At 39.1% G+C, this 22673-nt stretch overlaps 2 protein-coding genes and 1 pseudogene across 3 annotated transcripts; 1 reads left to right on the top strand and 2 right to left on the bottom strand.

Annotated features, from left to right (window-relative positions):
• Window positions 1-473: 473 nt before the first annotated feature.
• On the bottom strand, window positions 474-6165 carry LOC112175151 (pentatricopeptide repeat-containing protein At5g16860). Its single transcript, XM_024312814.2, has 2 exons — window positions 5327-6165; window positions 474-5094 (listed from the first exon to the last, which is right to left on the bottom strand). The coding sequence occupies exon 2, from the start codon at window positions 3690-3692 to the stop codon at window positions 1131-1133; it is 2562 nt and encodes an 853-aa protein (XP_024168582.2). The 5' UTR covers window positions 3693-5094; window positions 5327-6165; the 3' UTR covers window positions 474-1130.
• An 8328-nt stretch (window positions 6166-14493) lies between these two features.
• LOC112179429 lies at window positions 14494-16476 on the top strand. 2 transcript variants are annotated; one of them, XM_024317836.2, is made up of 4 exons: window positions 14494-14649; window positions 15315-15553; window positions 15628-16120; window positions 16324-16476. In XM_024317836.2, the coding sequence occupies exons 1-4, from the start codon at window positions 14502-14504 to the stop codon at window positions 16338-16340; spliced, it is 897 nt and encodes a 298-aa protein (XP_024173604.2). In that variant the 5' UTR covers window positions 14494-14501; the 3' UTR covers window positions 16341-16476. The 2 variants fall into 2 exon arrangements, with proteins under 2 accessions (XP_024173604.2, XP_040368176.1); XM_040512242.1 differs by lacking the exon at window positions 16324-16476 and having other exon boundaries at window positions 15628-16216.
• A 1609-nt stretch (window positions 16477-18085) lies between these two features.
• On the bottom strand, window positions 18086-21876 carry LOC112180563 (annotated as a pseudogene).
• Between the last annotated feature and the right edge of the window lie 797 nt (window positions 21877-22673).

Below are 22673 nucleotides of genomic sequence, written 5' to 3'. Positions count from 1 at the left end.
CTAGATGATGATTGTAACATTTGTCCCTCAGCCAAACAAACAAGATTGTCTTTCCCTTTAAGTTCTATTTCTTCTAAAGAACTTTTAAAACTGGCTCATTCAGGTGCCCGTTACTTTCTTACATTATTATCGATGATACTTGATGAACTTGGATTTTTTTTCTAATGCACCGTTAATGTGAGATGCAACGTTTGTTAAATTTCCTTTTATTTTCTGTGCTGAACGTGTTTTGACTGCAGTTTATCTAATTAATAGATTACCTACTCAAGTGGTGGCAGGAAGTTTCTCAACAACCGTCCACCCACCTTTGATCACCTTCATGTCTTTGGATGCCTTTGCTATGCCAGGAAGGGACCAAACAACAACGTTAATGATTTAGATCTATGCATCCAAAATCCCAGTAACAATAAGTTCTGCTCTCGAGTATGTAGGAAAATGTAATGGAAGTAAGAGCAAGAGGAAGTAATATTATGTTCATACGCCCCCATTGCAAAATAAATGGAAGACAAAAAAGAAAGGGCGTTCTTCTTTGCCTCCTCTACACCATCCTACATTTCTTTCCTGATTAATTCATGGACACTAAAAGCTCATTAGATTGTGCATAACAATCACTCTCTTCTCTCCACCTGGACTTCAACAAAACATGCTTTTTTTTCTTTCCCAGCAACTAGCATCAAGAAGGAATACTGCATGATAGACCACATGCAGTATGCATCTATGATGAGAAAAAATTGGTATCGTATATAATTACCTCAAAAACAAGTATTTTTCTGTCAATTCCATTCTCTCTTGCATCACTATTCATACTGCCAATATGGATGTATGAGTGTTGAATGATGGCACGCTGATTAGAAAGGTGCAATGACATCTAGCAGGACTGGCGTCCATTCTTTGAAAGAACAGAACGACTCCTCAGGCCAATTCTTTTCTTTTACTATTAGGCATGACTCATTGATCGAGGAAGGAATTTTTGAAACTTGCAAATCGTGGACCAATGATTGTGAGACAATGATGTTTTCATCGCTATTATAAATAATGGCCGTCTTCACCATCATCCAGTAATCTTACAATCTCATGCAGATAGGATATGATACGAAGGAAAGATGAGCACACAACTAGCATAATTTCTATCACCAATAGCCTCGGCATGAGCAGGATCCTTTCTCGAAATGATGGAAACGACTTGAATCTCTCAGTATGATTTCATGCGCAATAATCATGGATATGTACTTCATTGCAGTGTGGCAATCACCACAAACACGCAAGTTCTTGGTAATCCGGATGGGCGCACCTGGTGGGGTGGTTAGGATTGCATAGGCCAGAGCTAACTTCTCACTGTGTTCAAAGAGAAGATCTCCTTTCTCCTCATCATCAACATCATGAAGGGCAAAGCTTGTCTCAGGAACGTACCCCATGCCTTTGATGCGCTTTATCAAATCTGCAAGGATCTCATATATTTTTTCAGACTGTGGATGAGTCCTATCACCCACAAAGAAGGTTGTTGTGCCTTTCTTTCCTTGCACCCAACTACAACCCGGCCTCTTCTTGATGCCTGTATGTTTCATTAACAATCTAATCCTGGAAACATCTTTCCAACGCTTGGCATTGGCATATATGTTTGAAAGCAATGTATAGGAACCATCATTCTCTGAGTCCAACTCTGTTAACCGATCTGCAGCATATTCCCCAAGTTCAACATTGCCATGGATCCTGCAAGCACTGAGTAAGGCCACCCATACAATTGGGGTCGGTTCCATAGGCATGCTTTTGATCAGGTTCATAGCGTCATCCAAGCGACCAGCACGCCCCAAGAGGTCAGCCATGCAAGCATAGTGCTCTGGCCCAGGAACAACCCCAGAGTTCTTGCTCATGCCATTGAAGTATCTCATTCCCTCATCAATCATTCCAGAATGGCTGCAAGCATAGAGAACAACAAGAAATGTTACAGCATCAGGCACCAGGCCCAGTCTCTGCATCTCATCAAAAATTTGTAGAGCTTCTTCACCACGACCATGCATTCCATAACCTGTCATTAGTGAAGTCCAAGAAACTTCATTCCGATGCTCCAGGTTATCAAACACAACTCTAGCAGCATCAACGTCTCCAGATTTGGAATACATATCAATAAGGCAATTGGCCACAAACAGCTTCATAGAATCATACTGATTGCGTAGTACATAAGCATGAATTTGTTTACCAGACCTCAATGCACCCAGACGAGCACAGGCCATCAGGGCACAAGATATAGTAAAACCATTTGGCTTTAAGGGAAAATTCTGTCTTAGCATCTGGTAGAAAAGTTCAAGTGCCTCATTTGCTTCACCATGCTGGGCATACCCGCCAATCATCACCGTCCAAGTCACCACATTTTTTGTGTCCGGTGATAGAGAATCAAAAATCGTTCGAGCAACTTTGGCACTCTTGCATTTAGTATACATGTCAATCAAACCATTAATTACCATAATATCATTGCCAGGGTCATTACCTTCCAAGTTCAGCATCCATTTTATTGCATAACCGTGAGTTTCTCTGCCATGATTTAGTGCTCCTGCAGAGGCACAACCTGAAAGAAGAGACACAAGTGTCACAACATTCGGCTCAGAGCCACAAGCCATCATTTGCCGAAACACATCCAGTGCTTGGTAACCATGTCCCCTCTGTGCATACCCTGCAATCACAGCACTCCAAGTGACAACATTCAATTCAATCTTCGCCTCCCTCATCTTTTCAAATAAACCAATAACATTCTCAAATCTACCAACCTGAGAATACCCAGTTACCACAGCATTCCACGAAACCACATCCTTATCCTTCATCCTATCAAACACATTGTTTGCCTCATCCATCATCCCACACTTAGCATACATATCAATAACGGCATTCCCCACAAACACATCCTCAGCCAACCCACTCTTAACAGCATAACCGTGAATCTGCATCCCCCACTTCGGTTCCCCAAGCGAAGCGCATGAAGGAAGAACATTAACCAAGCTAACAGCATCCGGCTGCACACGAAAATCACCTGTCATCAAACCAAACATTCCAACCGCATTCTTTGAATCCCCACTCTGAGCATAAACCGCTGTAATCGAATTCCACGACACAACATCCCCAATCCCTCTCTCAAGCATTTCGTCGAACACCTTCCGTGCATCTCCCAAAGCCCCACACCTGCCGTACATTGCCACCACCGCATTGCAAACAAACACATTCGACTCAAACCCAGCCGCACACACAGCCCCATGGACCGAGGCGCCTCGCCGGAACGAGCCAAGCTCGCCGCAGGCTTTGAAGACAAAAGGGTAAGTATAATGGTCAGGCTTCCACCCAAGTCTCTGCATTCTCCGGTAGAGACAGAGCACGTCTTCAAGAAACCCAGAACGCACGGCGCTCCGGATAAGCACGTTCCACCAGTAGACGGTGGCGGGGCACGGCGGGGCGAGGCGTTCGAGGACAGACAAGGCTTGTGAAGGAGCGTTGCAGGCTACGTAGGCAGCGATGAGGTCGGTGAGGGAGTGGGAGACGCCGCGGACGAGGATGTGTTGGTGGACGAGGTTGACTTGGAGTAGGGAGTTGCATCGTTTTAGAAGTAATGTTGGTGTGGAGGTTGGTGTAGTGGAGAAGAAGGCTTTGGTGATTTTGGTGGTGAAGGGTTTAAGGGAGGGTTTTGGACCAAACAAAATATGAAGCATGCTATGGACTAGTTACTGCATTCTAGGAATCAAAGTAGACTAAGGAGTAAATTGTGGTTTATATGGAAAAATCGTAAATTGTGGAAGAGTGATGTGTCAATAGATTAAGGAGTCGAGATTTTATGAAATTGAAGTAAATTCACACTCCTCACTTTAGAGGAGCCAGATCCAAAGAATAATGAGTTCATCTACTTAATAGTGCTCCAGAGGAGGAATTGTATACTGTTACATTCTTAACATTGAAAGAACAAAGATAGAAGGCAAGTATTTAAATACTTCACTGATCCAACTTGCCTAACTCCTACCATAAGTACTTAAACACAATGTAAATGTTAATGAGCAGACATGCCTATTGAGGCTATTTCCTTCCATAACCCAGCTCAGAGTTTAAATCTAACTCGTCGGTCTCTGCCAAGTCTCTTCTTTTCATCTCAAGATCCACCTCAGCAGAAATTAGTGCAGTCCTCTGTCTCTTTAATTCAACCTCCAACTCATCCACATGCTCCCTCAGTCTTGTAACTTTTCCTGACATTTCGATAAATTTCTTCCTGCCCAAAACAGATTGAACACAAGGCTTCAACCAAGCCAAGTCAAATCCGAAGACATCAAGCTCTTCCCACAACTTTTGAATATCTGCAAACTTATCCCCAGTCATATCCTTGACCTTGGTAGTCTTTAGAATATGCAGTAGCTTACCCAAAGATTTGAATGCACATTCACTAAATGTACGAGATCTGTTCTTCTGGCATTCAATCAATGAAGGGTGCCATGAACAGACTTCCTCAAGCAGTGGAACAAAATGTTTATCTATGAGCCCTAAACCCCTGAATTCTATAAGCGATGGGGTGGTGACTGGTGAAGACTCCACCAAGTTTCTCAACTACAGAAGGGCCAGCCTTGCCATCATTAGTAGCCTTAATGCAAAATGGTTCAGAAGCTGTTGTATCTTGTAAGTCAGCCACCTGTTCAGAAGAGATTGTCTTAGGTGCGGCTGAAAAGACTTGAGCTGAATTCACATTTGAAGGTTCCTCCCTGTTGGATTTTTTCTCTGAGGAAGTCCCAGTTCCCAGGTCTTCAACAATATCGGTTGGGGTTGTAACCTTGGTGCAAAATGGTTCAGAAGTTGGAGTATCGTGTAAGGCAGCCACCTGAGTCTTAGGAAATGCTGAAAAAACTTGAGCTTGCCCAGAATTCACATTTGAAGGCTCCTTCCTGTTGGATTCTTTCTTTGAGGTATTCTCAGTTCCGGGGTCTTCAATTTTAACAATTGGGCTTGCAACCTTTGCTTTTATAATACACTTGTTGCTCACAAGATAACCAGCAGTCCAGTCATAAAGCTCACTAGCAGGCACGAACGGCTTGAAGCCCAACTCACTCTGATATTCATTGAACAGTACAGTGCCTATGAACAAAAACAAAAACAATCAAGAACACAAGATGGATCAGCAGGTACAAAGAAACAATGACGAACAAATCAACTCAAATTTGTAAGTTACTACAGAAATGTGTAAATGAAATACGAATTCAATCAAGGTCAAGAGATAATGCTAATAATACAAACAAGAAATACACACTGTGTGTAATATCCTGTACATACAGTGTGTTCTTTCTATAGAACAGTAGTAAAGAAATACCCTTTGTAGATTTTGTTATGGACTTCTTGCCGTCAAGTTGATTAACCAAGGTAAAGCTAAAGTGGGCAAGTCTACTCCACCCAGCTGGCAATCCTGAAGCATCTGCAACAGCCAAGTGCATTGATAACTGCTCCACAAGATTTTCATCACATTGCCTTGGACGTAGAAGAATCTGCCTGAAAAAGTGAAGACATATCAAAATTAAGCAGATGAAAAACTAATAACATGCAGTTATGGACCATCTCTGGCTTTATGAGCTATTATTGGACGACTACTAGCTAGCGTTCACCATATTGAGATACTAAGTGAATAAGTCAACATTATTTGGTGGCGGGATTGAAGCTTAGATGGCTGTTATTTTCAGAAGAATTAACAGTTGAGCGGTACACACTTGGCATTTTCGTCCATCTTGATTTGCAGCTTGTTGCTTAAACAACCCAAGCAAGGGTCACAAATTAATCATAAAGATCCTCTTATTTTCTATTTGGGGCTAATGAAGCTATCCATTCTACAACACATTTGGATAGAAAATGCCGGAAAACGTACAGGACCATTTCCTCAAATTGTTGAGATCGAGTTTGTAATATCCATGAACAGAGAGATTCGAAAAAGAACATGGCACCAATTCTGAAACTAAAACCTCATACTCATATGATAAAGTAATTTTGAACCAATAAACTAATCTTAAGAATTTCAGATTTCTTTTGAAAACCAGATTGGAGCCTTCCTACATTCTGTTTTTGGGTATTGATGAATAAAGCCTATTACTTTAAACAAGTTCTTCTCAGCTAAAAGATATCAAGTACCTAGAGATAAAAGCTTATTTACTGAGATTGAAATTTTATGGGTAAAACACTGAGCTTGGCCAGAACAGATAGTAGAAAATAAGACTTCAATGTGTTTTGGAATGCTACGATAATCATTCATCCCTAAGAATTGAGTGATACAAGAGTAATCCTAATAGGAAACGATCTCCTATAATTATACAGAGAGATGAAATCTATATGTACAAGGAAAGTAAATATTTACAGAATATTCTACACTCCCCCTCAAGTTGGTGCATAGATGTCAATCATGCCCAACTTGTCAATTGAGTTGTCAAACACTTTCCTTGACACTCCTTTCGTAAGAACATCTGCTAATTGATCTTCTGTATACACAAAGGGGAAACTGACGATCTTCCTATCCAGGTTTTCCTTAATGAAATGCCGATCTACTTCCACATGCTTAGTCCGATCATGTTGAACAGGATTATGAGTGATTTCAATAGCAGACTTACTATCACAATGCAAAACCATAGGCTTCTTGAGCTTAAAACCCAAATCTTTCAGCACATTACGAATCCACAACATCTCACAAACTCCATGTGCCATACCTCGAAACTCAGCTTCAGCACTTGACCTAGCAACAACCTTTTGTTTCTTGCTGCGCCACGTCACAAGGTTTCCTCCAACAAATGTAAAATACCCAGATGTGGACCGCCTGTCTGTCTTATCACCAGCCCAGTCTGCATCTGTGTACCCCACAACCTCCAACTCATCCTTTTTTCCAAACAACAAACCTCTTCCAGGTGCCATTTTAAGATATCTCAAAATACGATACACTGCATCCATATGCTCTTCACTGGGACAATGCATAAATTGACTTACCACACTCACAGCGTAAGCAATATCAGGCCTAGTATGAGAAAGGTAAATAAGTCTCCCTACTAGACGTTGGTACCTTCCTTTATCTGTTGGAACTTGATCCGGATAGATGGCGAGATTATGATTCATCTCTATCGGTGTCTCAATAGGGTTGCAGTCAAGCATTCCGGTCTCAGCTAATAAGTCAAGTACATACTTACGTTGGGACAAAGAAATCCCCTTCTTAGACCTTGCAACTTCAATTCCAAGGAAGTACTTCAATTGCCCAAGGTCCTTCATCTCAAATTCCTTAGAAAGATACTTTTGTAGAGCCTCCATCTCCTTGTCACGCCCCGGATTTTGAATAAATAAATTCAAATCCGAAGCATGAATTATACAACTTAATAGAATAAACGTCCTGAATTTTTTTCATAAACACACACCTCACACCGCTCAATATTACATAACCAACTCCTCAATTTAATTAATACAACTCACTTGTACATAGTAAATTGGTAAAGCTCCAATTGAGCCTAACAAAACTCACAACAGAAAATCAGAGTATCACTAGCAGCTACTCCACATAGCTTGATCACCTTCCTGATTTTCCTGCCCTGTAGGATTACCCGCTACACCGTTTGAATAGTGTACCGGGATTGCAACAACACCAACCCCGGTAAGCTTTTGACAGCTCATGAGTAAACAGAAAGAACTGTTGATTTTATTAATCACAAATCTTTTAACTCAAGTAAACACCCAACAATTTCAACATCCACTGAGAAAACCACAATCTCAATAATCGATCACCAAAATCAAGAAAAACAACCAACAATCACAACATCCACGAAGCAATCCACAATCCCCAAAATCAGTCACTAATATCACCAACTCTAAATCACCAATGATTAATACGAGGTCTAAACTCACATCTATCTTCCCAAAACCCTGAAAGCGTATTTATGCAAATACGGTGACTGACAGATTAGAGCTCTAACTGTATCGTAGCCCGTCACCTGGCCTAGGTTAGAGCATCCGATATATATATTGAGCAATCGTATCCCGTCATCCATTGAGGATTAGAGCATCCGATATACTCAATCAATCGTAGCCCGTCATCCACTGAGGATTAGAGCATCCGATACACTCAAACAATCGTATCCCGTCATCCACTGAGGATTAGAGCATTCGATTCCCCCCCATACTGGTCACTACATCGACCCTAAATCCAAAATCGAGTACAAATATATTCTTTCACACAATATGATCAATAATTCCATGACACGTACTATTATTGTGTAAATATGTACTCAAAATACAACTCCAAAATCACCAATCCATTCTCAATCATATCATCACACCAATCACACGTCAACCAATATATATATTCCACGTAAATATATATATATATATATATATATATATACACGTAATCATCCGCTCAGGAATGACCACTAATACCAACTATAAACCACACATAGTGAAAACCGAGAAATTCACTTTTATAGTTTAAACACATTTTACTTACCTATGGACCGTAGAAGATCAAGCCCATGTATTTTAAAACAAATATTCACTTCCGTAAAACATTTTCAATCCATTACGACATAAGTAAAGTAATTTTGGTTCTTAATATGAACCATGTGAGGTTTACTCACCTTTAATCCAGCTGCGTCTTCTTAACAGCACAACCAACATTTTCACGAATCGCCCGCCAAATCAATCCATCGATCACCTAATCCAATAATGATCTTAACTTAGCCAATCATTCATAAACCACACAAATACTACAATCCAACGGTCGGATTATAAATTATACGATGATCCAACGGTCGGATCGAAATTATACGACGATCCAACGGTCGGATCCTCACAGATCGCCCTTAGGATCATCCTCCAAAATTATCACGAAGATCCAACGGTCGAATCTTCCTGAATCGTCCTTACAAACATGTCCACAAAATTTTATGGAAATCCGACGGTCGGATTCTCACGAATCGCATTCCGAATCACTAATTCACAATTATACGAAGATCCAACGGTCGGATCTGCGCCTGTGACCACACAAAGTCATCGGGACAGTCATACGATCAACATATCCAAATTTGAAGTAAAACCGATGGTCAGATCTTCGCAGATCGCAATCCGAAGGAAAAACGTAAAAACGTTAAATAGTAACGTCAAAACGTAAATCCACTATTTATCAACTTTTTCTAAAATAACCTTGTAATATATCAAAACGCTCGTATGGATGCGTTGATCATATTCCAGATAATATAAACTCAAAATAAGGTCGGACGCGCCGCCACAAGCGGCGGTCAGACGGCGGTCAACCACCTCCGATGCAAAAGTCGTCAACTACAAACTTCTTCAAAATGAAGGGTTGATGAACTTTCATACGTGGAGCTAAGTCTGGTTCGGCCTAGATCGTCCTAGATCAAGCTTGGAAGTCGGATTAATACCGTGCGTCTGATCAGATCCTAGATCAAATCAGGGACGTTGAAAATGTCAAACCATGATCTAGCGTTCTATACACAAAATCGTGATGAAAGACTTACATGAGGATGATCAACATGAGGAGGAGATCACGAAAATTGTAAGGATCGGCCGAGGGGACGCCGGAAAACTGGAAATCCGGCCGGGTCGGGTTTCGCACGGCTGGAGCTGCTTTGATCCAACTCTGTAGGCGGCGGCGGGGCAAGGAGACACAGGTTCGAGGCTTGGCGTGAGGCTGCGAGCTCGAAAGTGTCGGGTCCGAGGCGGTGGCGAGGGTGGAGAGGGTTCCGAGCGAGAGAGAGAGAGGGGTGGGGACTGTTCAGCAATAAAGGAAAATTTTCGTCCTTAATGAAAAAAAATCCGAAAATTTCATATTTATAGAAAATTCCCAATTTTCAAATATTCATAACTTATTCATACGAACTCCGAATATTGCGTTCCACATATGCACGAGATTGTAACGACGAGCTCTACAACTTTCATGAAGGAAGTTTTTACAAATTCCAAAAGCATAAAAAGTCAACTTTCACGAGCCCCTAACTAACGTACGTTTTCGAAATAAAGTCGTTCGAACTAATTTCACCACTCCTCCAAGCTTCGTACTTTCTCCCATGACCACGAAATCATTTCCAAAATGTCATCGGAAATTAAATTGAATTTTCGGGGTATTACAATCTACCCTCCTTAAAGAAATTTCGTCCCGAAATTTAAGCGTAGGTCGATTTCTCCCGATTAAAGTTTTCTGTAATTTATACAGAATACTAACCAAACACCAAACTTGATCACCATAATTTCTACTTCAGCTACCACGCTTGACTATACTATCTCTAACTTTATCAAAACTGTAGAAATCTACAGATACCAAACCGTAGAAATCTACAAAGCTACGGTTCTACGTATAAAAATACGTCCGTATACTGAGCATATACAAGTTCCAAAAAATAAATGTAAGGGTAAGGTTCGAACTCCCGACCTTGAACACGAAGGTTTTGCTCCCAACCACTGAAGCAAGAGCTGCTTACAATAATATAAGCTCATGTGTTATATTTATTATGTCATAAGCGACATAAATAAATAAAAGGGGAGGCAAGGTTCGAAACCCTAACCTGTGGTGCGAAAACTCTGCTCCTAACCACTGGAGCACAAGCTGTCCGTATTAAAATATGTACAAATGTTATACTTATTATGTCTTATACAAACACAATAAAAATACACGAGAGGCGAGGTTCGAACCTCGGACCTCTAGTACAAGGACTCAGCCTTCAACCACTCGTGCGTAAGCTGCTCTCGTTGTTATCCATACAACTCCTTTTATTTAAACCAAGCTGTTTCAACAATCCGGCCCAAAATACCCAGAACTGTTGCAGAAATCCGGCCCATGAATTTCACCCAAAACTATTCAGAATTTCAGCCCATCGGGCCTCCACCCACAACTACAGTGAGGGCCTTGATCCGAGACAAGCCCAAGTACAGCCCACCTGCCACGGCTTATCCCTTCCGTGATTTACGGAAATCAGAATCACTTTTAGCTAAAGCTGTCTGCCACAGCGCCTCGAGATTCGCCCTGTCCCCACACGCGCTCTCCACGCGCCAACAACTTTTCCGGGTTTTAGGACGACTTTAATCCAACGCATAGATTGAATCTCTGAGATCGTTCATCCAACGGTGGAGATTTGCTCACTTTTTTCTATAAATAGGTGCATTCTGAGGAAGTGACTGTTCACTCCAAAGAAAAGAAAATTCTTCCGAGCTTTAGCCTTTCTCTCTCAAATCTCCAGTCCTTCACTCTTAGATCTTCAACCATTCTTTCACCAATCTTCAATCCTTCTCTCACTGATCTTTTCTTCCATCTAAAAGATTCAATTCTCTTCCTTCATCTGAGAATTTCAGATCTCCAGCACCACTTCATCAACTTCAATCCTTCCAACAACAATCTCCCTCAAACACTCAACAACTTTATTCTTCGATTTTCATTTCCTCTAAACCCATCACCATGGAACCACGAACTCTGCAACTAATGGAGCTGCAAACCCAGCAACAAATGGAACTACAACCACATCAACCAACCGAGGAGGGAGGAAGCAACCAAGCAGCCGGGAGTAGTGCCAACATGCCTATCAGGCCGACTACTATCCGGTGGGCTCCCACACCGGCTCAACTGAGAATCCTCAAGGGGCTTTACTATGACAAGGGGTTTAGGTACCCAACTCCAGAGCAGATTCAAGAGATCTGCCTTCATCTGAAACAGTTTGGGCAGATCGAGGACAAGAACGTTTTCTTTTGGTTCCAGAACCTCAAAGCTCGAGAGAAGCAGATGATGAGGCCAATTCGGGATGTTCGGGTTGGTGGATCTCTCGATCTCAATTTTGGATCCACAAGTTCTACTGATGAAGGTGGGTCCATTGATCTAAACTTTGGTTCCACTGGTTCTACTGGTGCTGATGGATCTATTGATCTAAATTTTGGGTCATCTGTCGGCTATAGTGTTGACCCATATTCCTCCTCACCCTTCCACACTAATACCAGTACTACCTCATTCGGCACAACAAGAGGACAAACTTTCATGGAACAATGAGGAGGAGATCACCAGGAGGTTGAAACTCTTCCTCTATTCCCCGTGCACAGTGAGGACGTCCTTGGTAACCCGAAGACTACTTCAGAGGAAGGTAGCGCAGATGGTTACTATTCCAGTGGTTCGGGCGGTTACAACAGTGGCTCTCATGTTTCTCTTGAGCTTAGCCTCAACCCATCCGGAGCCGCTGATTTGGCTTAGTATAGCATAGTCCTCTTTTCTTTTCTTTTTTGTAATCTACTAAATCAATAAGATTGCGTGCATGTAGTCTTTTCCTTTTTGTTTAACCAGCAACGACACCAAGGATCGAACCTTGGTCACCCAATACTCTTTTCAAAACCTTAGCCAACTCTGCTACACACAACTTCTAGAATGATGTAATAAAAACAATCACTCAAAATCTAAAAATCAAATAAGTCGCACAGAGGTCTAGCTAGCATCCTCTGAGTCAAACCAAACACAAACAAATTCGTCGTTAGAATTAGGGATTAATAAAGCTAAACACTTCCTGAGTTAGCTGAGAAAAACCCACATCTTTAGAGTTACTCTTACAATGCTTATAAAATCTCGACCATTCCATCTATCAATTGCTTCCACAAAACTTACCACAATTCAATCCCAATCATTTCAAGATTCAGAAATCGAATCAAACTCCATATCACATAGTAATTCACTTGAACCACTATGGATACTTAACAAAGTCACTAAAATCAATACCCGAAATTGCGTTTAACCATTTCACCTAATATCAGTCACCAAAGGCACACACTCTCGTCCAATATCATTCACAAGAGTTGATTCTAATTCTCTCCATTATTTACCGACCAAGATCAACTCCATTGTAAACTTTAAGGGCCTGTTTGGATATAGTGATTTGGACTTCAGGATTTGGATTTCGGAGGCCCAAATACAAATAAGCCCGTTTGGCACAAATTTTTCATTAAGGATATGGATTCGATGAAATCAGCCCATTGATTTCATTAAACAAAATCTGCAGATTCTAAATAACTAGGGTACGGTAGTTATTTGAAATCTCATCCTCTCTTGCTTCCGAAACACCACAGCTCGATTTCAAAGCAAGCGGATCTCGCTCTCTCTCCACTCGTGCTCTCTACAAATCGCAAAGGCTGGGCTAGAGTTCATTTGAGATTTGGTGAAGGTGGTCTCTCTTTCTTCTCTTAATTTGATTACTCATCTCTAAATTTGATCGTTCATAGTGCTAGTGAAGTTTGGGCTAAACTATATGCAGCTTGATTTTGTATGATATGTAAAATCGGTGTTTGTGTAGCATACTGTGGATAATATGGATCATCTTTGCTCCATCATATTGTCCTTCAATGTCTCTGTAGCACCTGCATTCATCATTCATCATTCGGGCATTTTTTTTCTCTCCATGTATTGGGTTTTGTTTTCTTATTTTGTCTCTTCGTCTCTGGCCTATTCTATTTTCGGTCAAAGCTCTGGAAACTGAGATTGAATTTTTTAACAATACACATACAGATACTTGTTTCTATTTCTATCAACTCAAAACTTTTGGGCTTTTGCCCACTACCATTGTAATTGACCCAACCATTCTCTAGCTCTTCCTGCAAACTTCATAACAATACTCGTTCCCCTACTTAGTATGATTTGTAAAAGAAACACAAATACAAACTGTACTAAACTTGATGGTACCAACTAATGACCCAACCCACCAGTGGGTTTCTTCATATACATAAGGCCATGCTAATTTGTGTTACATTCCTAACAATTTTGATACAGATATAACTTCATACAAACAATATAGAAAGTCCCCAGATAGGTACAATTGCAATCAATCTCCATTAAAGAATAAGTTATGATCAGGAAAAGGTTATATATAGAAGAGACTTGAGTTTGTTTTTTTTCAGTTTTCTATTAGATCAGTTCTATCTTTTAGGGTACATGTTCTAATACATATTTTAAGTGTTCATATATTATTGATATTTTTTTGTTTGTTTGTAGCATTATGAATAATGATGTGAGAAGCCTGATGGTTCAAAGTAACCATGAAATGAATAGGGATAAGTTACGTAAGAAAAAATTAATGCATATTGTTGTATTGGTTATTGGATTTCTGATGTTGGTCATGGGTGCTCAAAGGCGACGCAAAAGGTTTATGAGAAAACAACCTTCAAGAAGTGAAGTTGATGAAAAGACATATAGAAGCATGCTTTGGATGAGAGTCTTAGAACATGAGTCTACTTGTTTTGAACAGTTACGCATGAAACCTGCTGCATTTGAGAAGTTTTGTGCACTCTTACGGGATAGAGGGGGATTGGTGGTTACAAGAAATGTTACAATTAAAGAAGTTGTGGCATCATTTTTGCACATGCTCATGTTATTAGACTATCATTTTTGCACATGTTATTAGACTATCTATCATGCGTTAACTATCAATCATGCTATTTGTACATTGTTTCAATTTTTATGTGATTTTCTATATCCAGGTATGAAGAGTAAGGGCATGGAAAAATCTCAGAGTCTTGTACCTGTGTCCAATTTCAACATAAAGGGCAAGGTCAAAGGAACAGGTACATCTAGGGCATATCTCTCTTGGAACAAAGAAATGGATGATGTACTCGCTAAAGTACTTTATGATCAAATGAACGCAGGTACAATTTATCACTTCCATTATACTATAATTTTGTCTTTCTGTATTTTTGTGGTCTGTTTGCTCATTTTATCTTTTATTTCTACCGTTTGATTTGGGATTGTGGGAAGAATTGGTGGCATTATTAATGTTGGGAAGGTTTATCCATGAGTTGATGAGCTGCGTCTTCATTTTCCACATCAATTAGATTAACTGCTAGTGTACCTGTGTGAGATGGTTTATCAATTATAGTATAATTGATTTTTGGGAACACATAGGTCAGAGGATTAGTACAATTTATCACTTCCATTATACTATAAATGATGAACCAAGTTATCACTTCCATTATGTTCTCTAGGATGTGACTGTTGTAAGATGGTTTTGAAACTATTTTCAACCAAGTCTTCATTCCAGTTTCAAAAGAGTACTTGTCTGGATGTGCAAAAGAGCACTGCATTTAGTTTTATTTTTGGGAACATGCAGGTCAGAGGATTAATAGCTTAATGGGTGCTTAATTAGCTTCATATAGAATACAAGTCAAACTCTTAAAGCCCCCTGCAACCATATATAAAAGTAAAACTATATGAATGTCTTCCATTTCTCTTAAACCCTCATCAAAGCATCCTTAACTTCTAATATTAGTTACAGAGAACATAGATTAGATTTAATGTATTATCATAATTGCAGGACACAAGACTGATGGAGACTGGAAACCGCAAGCTTATCAAGCAGTAGTGGATAAGTTGAATGCTACATGGCAACTTGGTCTCACAAAACTTAATGTCAAGAATAGACTCAAGGCTTGGAAGAGACACTATGCTATTATCACAGACATCAGAAGTCAAAGTGGGCTTGTTTGGGATGAAGAGAAAAAGATGGTTCCAATCACTGCTGAAAACCTGGAAATTTGGAATGCTTATGTTGAGGTATGATTGAAACATTGAATAAATTGTTTGTTGTATATGTTTCTTTAGCATGATTCATTGTCATATTTTTGCAGTCACATCCTAATGCTAAAGGATATCAAAACAAGTCAATAAAAAACTGGGATGATATCGCTATCCTATGTGGGAGGGATAGAGCTACTGGTGAAGGAGCAGAAGATGTTGGAGATGCTGAAGAAACTATGGAATTTGAAGCAGAAGAAAATGAAAGTCATGTGACTCCCAATTCATATGCCTCAACACATGCAGCAACTTCAACTTGTGATTCACATCCTCCAAATAAGAAAAAGAAAAAGGATCCACTAGCACAAGCAATTGGAGATGTGGCCAACACCTTGAAGGAATTTATGGCAGCTCAAGTCTCCACACAACTCAAAGGAGAGGATGTACATGAAGTGGTTTCTAAAGTAGCAAATCTCAGCAAATTGCAAGTTTTCAAAGCTGTACGCATATTGATGAGTGGTAATCCCGAAGAATTTTCTCTACTGAAGTCTCTTAATGATGCTGAAAAGAGTGAGTGGATAAAAATGCTCATATGGCAATCTGAAGGTATGCTTGTTCCCACTTTCTCTCATGTTTCAACTATTGGATCTGCTCATATGTTTCTCCACAAGTTTTGAGTATTCTAGCTAGTTACAATGTGAGTGTCCAATGCAATTATAATGCTTGTTTTATAAGAAAGATGCTGCATCAGTTTTGTTGGACTCAAAATTTCATGACTAATCGTGTTTCTCTATGTTGATTGTTTTCAGGACAACCAAGGAATTGAGGGTGGAGCATTACAATTTGGATTTTCATGATATGGAATTATGGAGATGAAATGCTTATTATTATTATTGTTATTATATATTTTTTTGAGAATATAAAATGAAACACGTCGGATTTGTAATTGAGGGTATGAGATGGAATTACACAGATGAAACATGTATTATTAATATTTTTTTTTATTTTTTATTTTTGAAAATATGAAATGAAAACCTTGAGATTTATATTGCGTTTGGAATTATGGAGCATGAAAATTACCTCCATAGAAATTAAATACTAAAGAAAATCTTCCTTCATTAAATTAGCATCTACATAGCTTCATTAGTTTTGAATTCTTAAATTCAAATCCTCATGATTCATTAATTACCCAAACAGATGAATTTGAAATTTTGAGATTTCAATTACCCAGATTTGAAATACATAAGATTTGAAATTCAAATGCAAATCCAAATTCCATTTCCAAACGGGGCCTTAGTGAATTGAAACCAACCAAGTCTTGAAGAACACTTTGTGGTGATAATGAGTATGCCAGCAGAAGTTGCATCAACAACAGCCTAAAGTTGACTTAGAATAGAAATTTTCCTTGCTGAGATGTTGCATATAATTAACAGAGAACAAAGGCTCAGGACCTTCTTTGATTTACTTTAGCTTATTCACTAAGCATGTCTACAATTGTAGGAGTAAGTGAATCTACAGGTGCTCTCCATAACCTACATCCATAATTAGAAGTAAATATATGCAACTGATGACCTGGAAACTGGAAATTAAGATTCTCACGGGTCCATATGAAGGTGCAATACTGTTAGCCATATGCCATATGTTTTCCCCACATAACTCTGAAGTTATTGCCAATGACTTTATTGCTCTTGAGATAGTAGACAAGTTGGCCCTTAAGGTCATTCTTCACTTTCAGATTATATGCAAAATGACTTCAAAATGGAAATACCTTCAGTTGCAGGCTGGCAGTATTGCATAACAACCAGAGATGCTTTGAGCCTTTGATCAAAAGAGGATCCAGAAGTTGCTGTGTTCAGAAATTCCAGCAGCAGACCTGCAACTTTGAAAAATCACAAGTAATTCTAGAAAAATCATTTTTAGGAGATTCCAATTCTGAAACGATCCCTAGGATGTCTACTGCAATTTGTAAGAATATAATAACTTCAAATTCCCAACTGAACTGTACAATTTTAGTAAAAGTTCAACTGGGTCAGAAACATTTGCAGAACCTCTTTTCTAACTTGAGTTTTAACCAATGCATCCTAAATAGAAAAGAGCTGGAACTTAACGTACTGAAACAAACCAAAGATCTCTCTGCCCTTCTCTACCAAACCACCCATCTTCATTCCCATATCAATCGATCTCTCTTCAACTTTCAACACCACAGAACACAAACTGAAGGATCGATCTACAACAAGAATAATTCACTGCAGCCCAGATAGATAGTACAAATGCAAGGCTTTAATTAACGGTATAGATGCGAGCGTCCACTGCAAATTATTCGTCTGCTCTAGTTCAACAACAAAGCATAACACAGCAATAGCAAATCAGTGGATATTAACACAACAAAGCATATTAATACGTGTAACCTGAAATTGAGGGATATAAAAAGATCCATGAAAAAGTTCCACCATTGCAACTGAAGAGGGCAAAGTAATTTGATAAGGAAGAATGACTCAAATCAACAAGACAATTGGATGAAATTTGAATTCCAACTTGCCTATAAACATTTTTTTATCTAAGTAACAAGTATTACTCCATGAACATGATCAACTTGCTTGTAGGAGCAACAGGCGGATCATCGACCAAATTGCTAGCTGGAATGGCAATATCCTCTAGACCCCAGTTATGTCCTTGCACACCAACCTTAGACAATAAAACAACAGAAAGTATTAAGAGCTGAATTGCAACTCATATTTCAATTATTTGTAACAAATTATTCTCCAAATACCCTCGTATTTCTGATATAGATTGTGGTACACGTCCATTAACAAATTGAATCTGTCAGAGGAGTTAAGAATCATATTAAAGAGAAACCAAAATGTCACCCAAAGGTCAAAATGCTTACTGGTTCACCATACCAGACTGGACAATATGAAAATGAAAAGCGAGATCACAAATGTGCATAAAATCTTCACAGTGCTCTTAAAATTTTGATTCATCACATACAGGGATATTACATATATGTTTATTAAGCTATAGTTTACTCTGGGAAGCTCAAATCATTTATGCCTTCAGTGTAACAAATAATCATAGTTACAAGAGAAGTGAATATATGAAAACAAACAAACCTTGATCCGGTCATTGCTACTAAAGCCATCAAGTTGATTAAGCAATTCCAGCATTGTAAGCCATCAAGTTGATAAGGCAAAGGAAATCTGTAGAACAAACATTTAAATCTAAGAAACATCACGAACAAATAATTCAATTTTTCACAATGCAAGGACATTGTAACTTTAAGAAACAGATGATCCTTGTGTAAACAGAGCAAAAAGATCAAAATAAAAGGAGCAAATGCAAATCCAAAATGAAGAAAATGAAACAATGACAGAGGCATTAAAGCATCCTCAAAATCATTACAAATGCACCTAAAATTGCTCAATACAGAATCTTGCATTCAATGAAACAAAAGTTATAATGACAATAACAATAAGAAATTATGCTATACCTGAACCAGTTGTGGGCCTGCAAGTTTCAGAAAAGTGGCATTCGTTTGTGCAGCACAAGCCCGGGCCATTAAAGTTTTACCAGTTCCAGGAGGTCCATACAAAAGAACTCCCTTTGGTGGGCAAACCCCTAATTTTTGAAAACGCTCCTTGTGGGTCATGGGTAAAACAATTGCCTCAACTAGTTCTTGAATATGTTGCAGCCACAAAAAAAAAAAGGTATTAGGGTACGGAATCCAAATGTTTGGGGGGATACAAACAGTGAGCAAGTCAGCAGCCCACGCCTGTTTCTCTAGCCCTCCAATATCATTGTAATCTTCAGTTGGTTTCTCATCAACCTCCATAGCCTTCACTCAAGAATCATACTCGGATGGCAGAGTATCCAAGATCAGGTAACTATCTTTGTTCACACCAACAAGATCTCCAGGCTTTATTTTATCAAGGTCAACAAGCCCAACAACAGGCAGAAAGATTGTCTGCAATCAATAAAAACCAATACATCCTAATTAAACAAGTGGGTCTAATATGGTACAAAAAAGAATTGGGTCCAAAATCAACTCTCAAATTTGAAGAAAATCATGGGACAGCTACATGCAGAGGTTACCCCCGAATTCAACAAACTCTAAAGAAGTTCATGTAGACAGATTAAGAACTCGTTTTCCAAATGTTGATGAATGACTGTTTTAATATGAAGGATAATGCAAGAGCCACAATACGACTAACTGCACTCTTTGCTTTTACTAGTAATGTACAAAAATATGAACAAAACATTAATCAGCCGCCTTTACCTGACGAGTAGATGTTTTCAAAACAACACACTTGCCCTTTCTTTGTGAGTCAAGATCCATGTTTGCCCTATCTTCCTCAGCTTCATCAGTCAGAACCAGGTAATTTTTGAATAACAACAAACTCATCATCTTAAAAAAATGGGCTCAGAGTTCAAAGGTCTGCATATAGTCTATATCTACAACAAGAGAGTCATGAGTGAAATTACATATTCATATACTTATAAGTCATCTAACAAGGTCTCAGGGTATGGTGACCCAAACAAGTTATATAATAGTTTAATATAAGTCTTTCAACGGCTTAAAATTAAATTGGTACAAGTCTGCCATCACTCTTGTGACAATCCAATTAGTTCAACAAATTTGAAGTTCTTTGCTAAGAGGCAGGCCGGGGTTCCAACTATGCCCCAAACTTCAATATTGTACAAAACTATATGTCTAGCTAGCTAGCTAGAACATCAGCTAGCCCTTGGGACTTGGGAGCAGGGACGGAGCTAGTAAACACAGACACAAATAGTTTAAAAGGGCATCTCTGCAGTAGCCTTATATAAAGATCAAAGAATATCTTTACTATTTCAAGTTTGAATTGTGCATTCCAATCTTGAAACCTTTCAAACCTCAGCACAAAGGTGCTACAATTAAGTTAAATGTTTGTGACGAACTCCCATAACAAACTTGCTTCAAGTATGCCTTATCATCAAAACATTATTTGTTTATAGTTGGGTTAAAGACAAGAACTGGCCGGAGTCCCTTTTCTCATTTGTTACGTTACAGAATCTGTAAAATTGCACATCTCAAACTTAGTTCTTACCTGAGGGACTCATGACACCATTGTCAAAATAATACATTGTAAAAATGTACATTTCCTACCGTCCAGTTAAAAACTATTTGTATTTTACTCCAAGTATATATGCAGTACTGAGAGAGCAACATATACAGAGACATCGGCAAAGAGTGTAAAACCTAAGATTTGTTTCTCTTCATGTTCATTATTGCCTAGACCGATATAGCTCAAGAAATCACACACACTCTTCATCACTTACCGTAGAAAACAATGAAAAGTGAAGAATCTGCTTGATAATGGGTTCCAAACTCATAAGCTATCTGAAGCATTTCTTAATCATATTTAATTTTAGTTCATTTTCTAGTTTTATACAAAACTTTATCGAAGCTTGTCAGAGTTCTTCAAGGCTCCTCAAAGATCCGGTATTGTTGTCCTAGCCTAATTGTATGCGATTCCAATTGTTATTCATGAGTCTAAACTCTAAAGCCATATCTTGTGAAAAGAAAAATGTGATAAAGACTGAACACATCACACATGGTAAGTATTGCAAGGTTTTAATCACCAGCTAGCATTACAGTAAAAGGTACTGATCATTTTTCATCAGCTAATCTGCAGTTGATACTTTAAAAGCTAAACAGCATATCTGGCACATAAATTAGGCTAGGCTAGCAAAGGAAATTGGACACTTTTCCATTTGCATCCCGGATATTCAAAACCACAATAACTATGCTTAAAGCAAGAAACACCGAGACTAAAAAACCTAAATCCCACAGAGAAAAAGGAGCATACCTCAACAATGTTGTCGACCAAGTAGGGCAACTGCTTATTGAGCTTAATCTTTTCCTGATTCTCCTTTATCTTTTCCTTGTATGAATCCGGCTCCAAGTTTGTTCTTTGCAATTCTTCCTTCAATCCCACAGCAAAAAGTCAGACAAATATACACACAAAGAATCCTAAAATTACTTCACAAAAAATACTACATGCTTATCCTTTTACAACCCAATAAATAACAAAACAAAATTTCACAAAAACCCACAAATTCCAGGGCAGAACAAAATCAAATTCGAGGGCTTTTCACCCTAATTCTCCGAACTGAATCAATAATTAAGGAAACCCTAACTCCCACTAGTTGTAACCCTAGACTAGTAGAAGCGCAAGTACAGAAAGAGTTAGAGAGAGAGAAGGGGCCTTGAGAATTCGGATCTCGTTGTCCAGAAGACGGGTGGCCCTGACAATGTCGTCGGTGGTCATCGCGGCCAGCTGATCATCCTCGAAGCTCGCATCCTCGACCACCATATTGGTCACCATAATCGGATTCTTATATTTGCTTGAACGAGAGTGAGAGAAGAGTTTTCAGAGAGGTAGTTTTGTTGAGTGAAAGAGAGAGAAAGCTGAGAGGGAGTGTGGGAGAGATAGATGACTGGTGAGATCGGGGAGATGAAGAGTGATTTTGAGAGAGAGCGCGAGCTCGGGTTTTGGCCGAATGGTGGCGGGAAGTGAAAAATTGAAAATTTGGCCAAGTCAATTAAGAAGGGCGCCAAGCATCTATTGAACCCTAAAACTCAGACAACAGCAATTTCAGTATATTGTCTGAAAGAGAGTTGCACAATAGACAACTAAAAAATTGTTGTGTGAATCAATACAATCAGAAGACATCTTTTTCAACCATTGTATTAATGGTAATTGCACAACAGAGAAATAATAACTGTTGTCTAATTAAAAACAATCAGACAACATCTTTTATCAACCATTGTATAAATGAACCTTGGACAACATCACGTAATAACTGTTGTCTGAATTGACTCATTCAGACAACATCAAAAAAATCAACCATTGTCTGAAATGCTTTTGCACAAGAGCCAAGAAAAAACTGTTGTTGGATTAGAAAACTTAGACGACAGAATATTTCTTACTGTCGTCTAATTATTTCAAACGACAGTTAAAATGTTTGTTGTCATCTGATTCCAAAATTGCTGTAGTGTCGGCTCCAGTTTCAGTTTTTGTTGTAACTGGTCAACAGTCTCTTTTCTTGCTTGGGCGTGCCAACACCTTTAGGGTGCGGTCGTCGGGGATGTCCCTTGACCTGACTTCTGTCGAGCGATTGT

This window comes from Rosa chinensis, chromosome 7, assembly GCF_002994745.2.
Source record: "Rosa chinensis cultivar Old Blush chromosome 7, RchiOBHm-V2, whole genome shotgun sequence".
Classification (NCBI taxonomy): Eukaryota; Viridiplantae; Streptophyta; class Magnoliopsida; order Rosales; family Rosaceae; genus Rosa; species Rosa chinensis.
The sequence above is the reverse complement of the archived record's forward strand: the minus strand, read 5'-3'. Positions and strand labels throughout refer to the sequence as shown.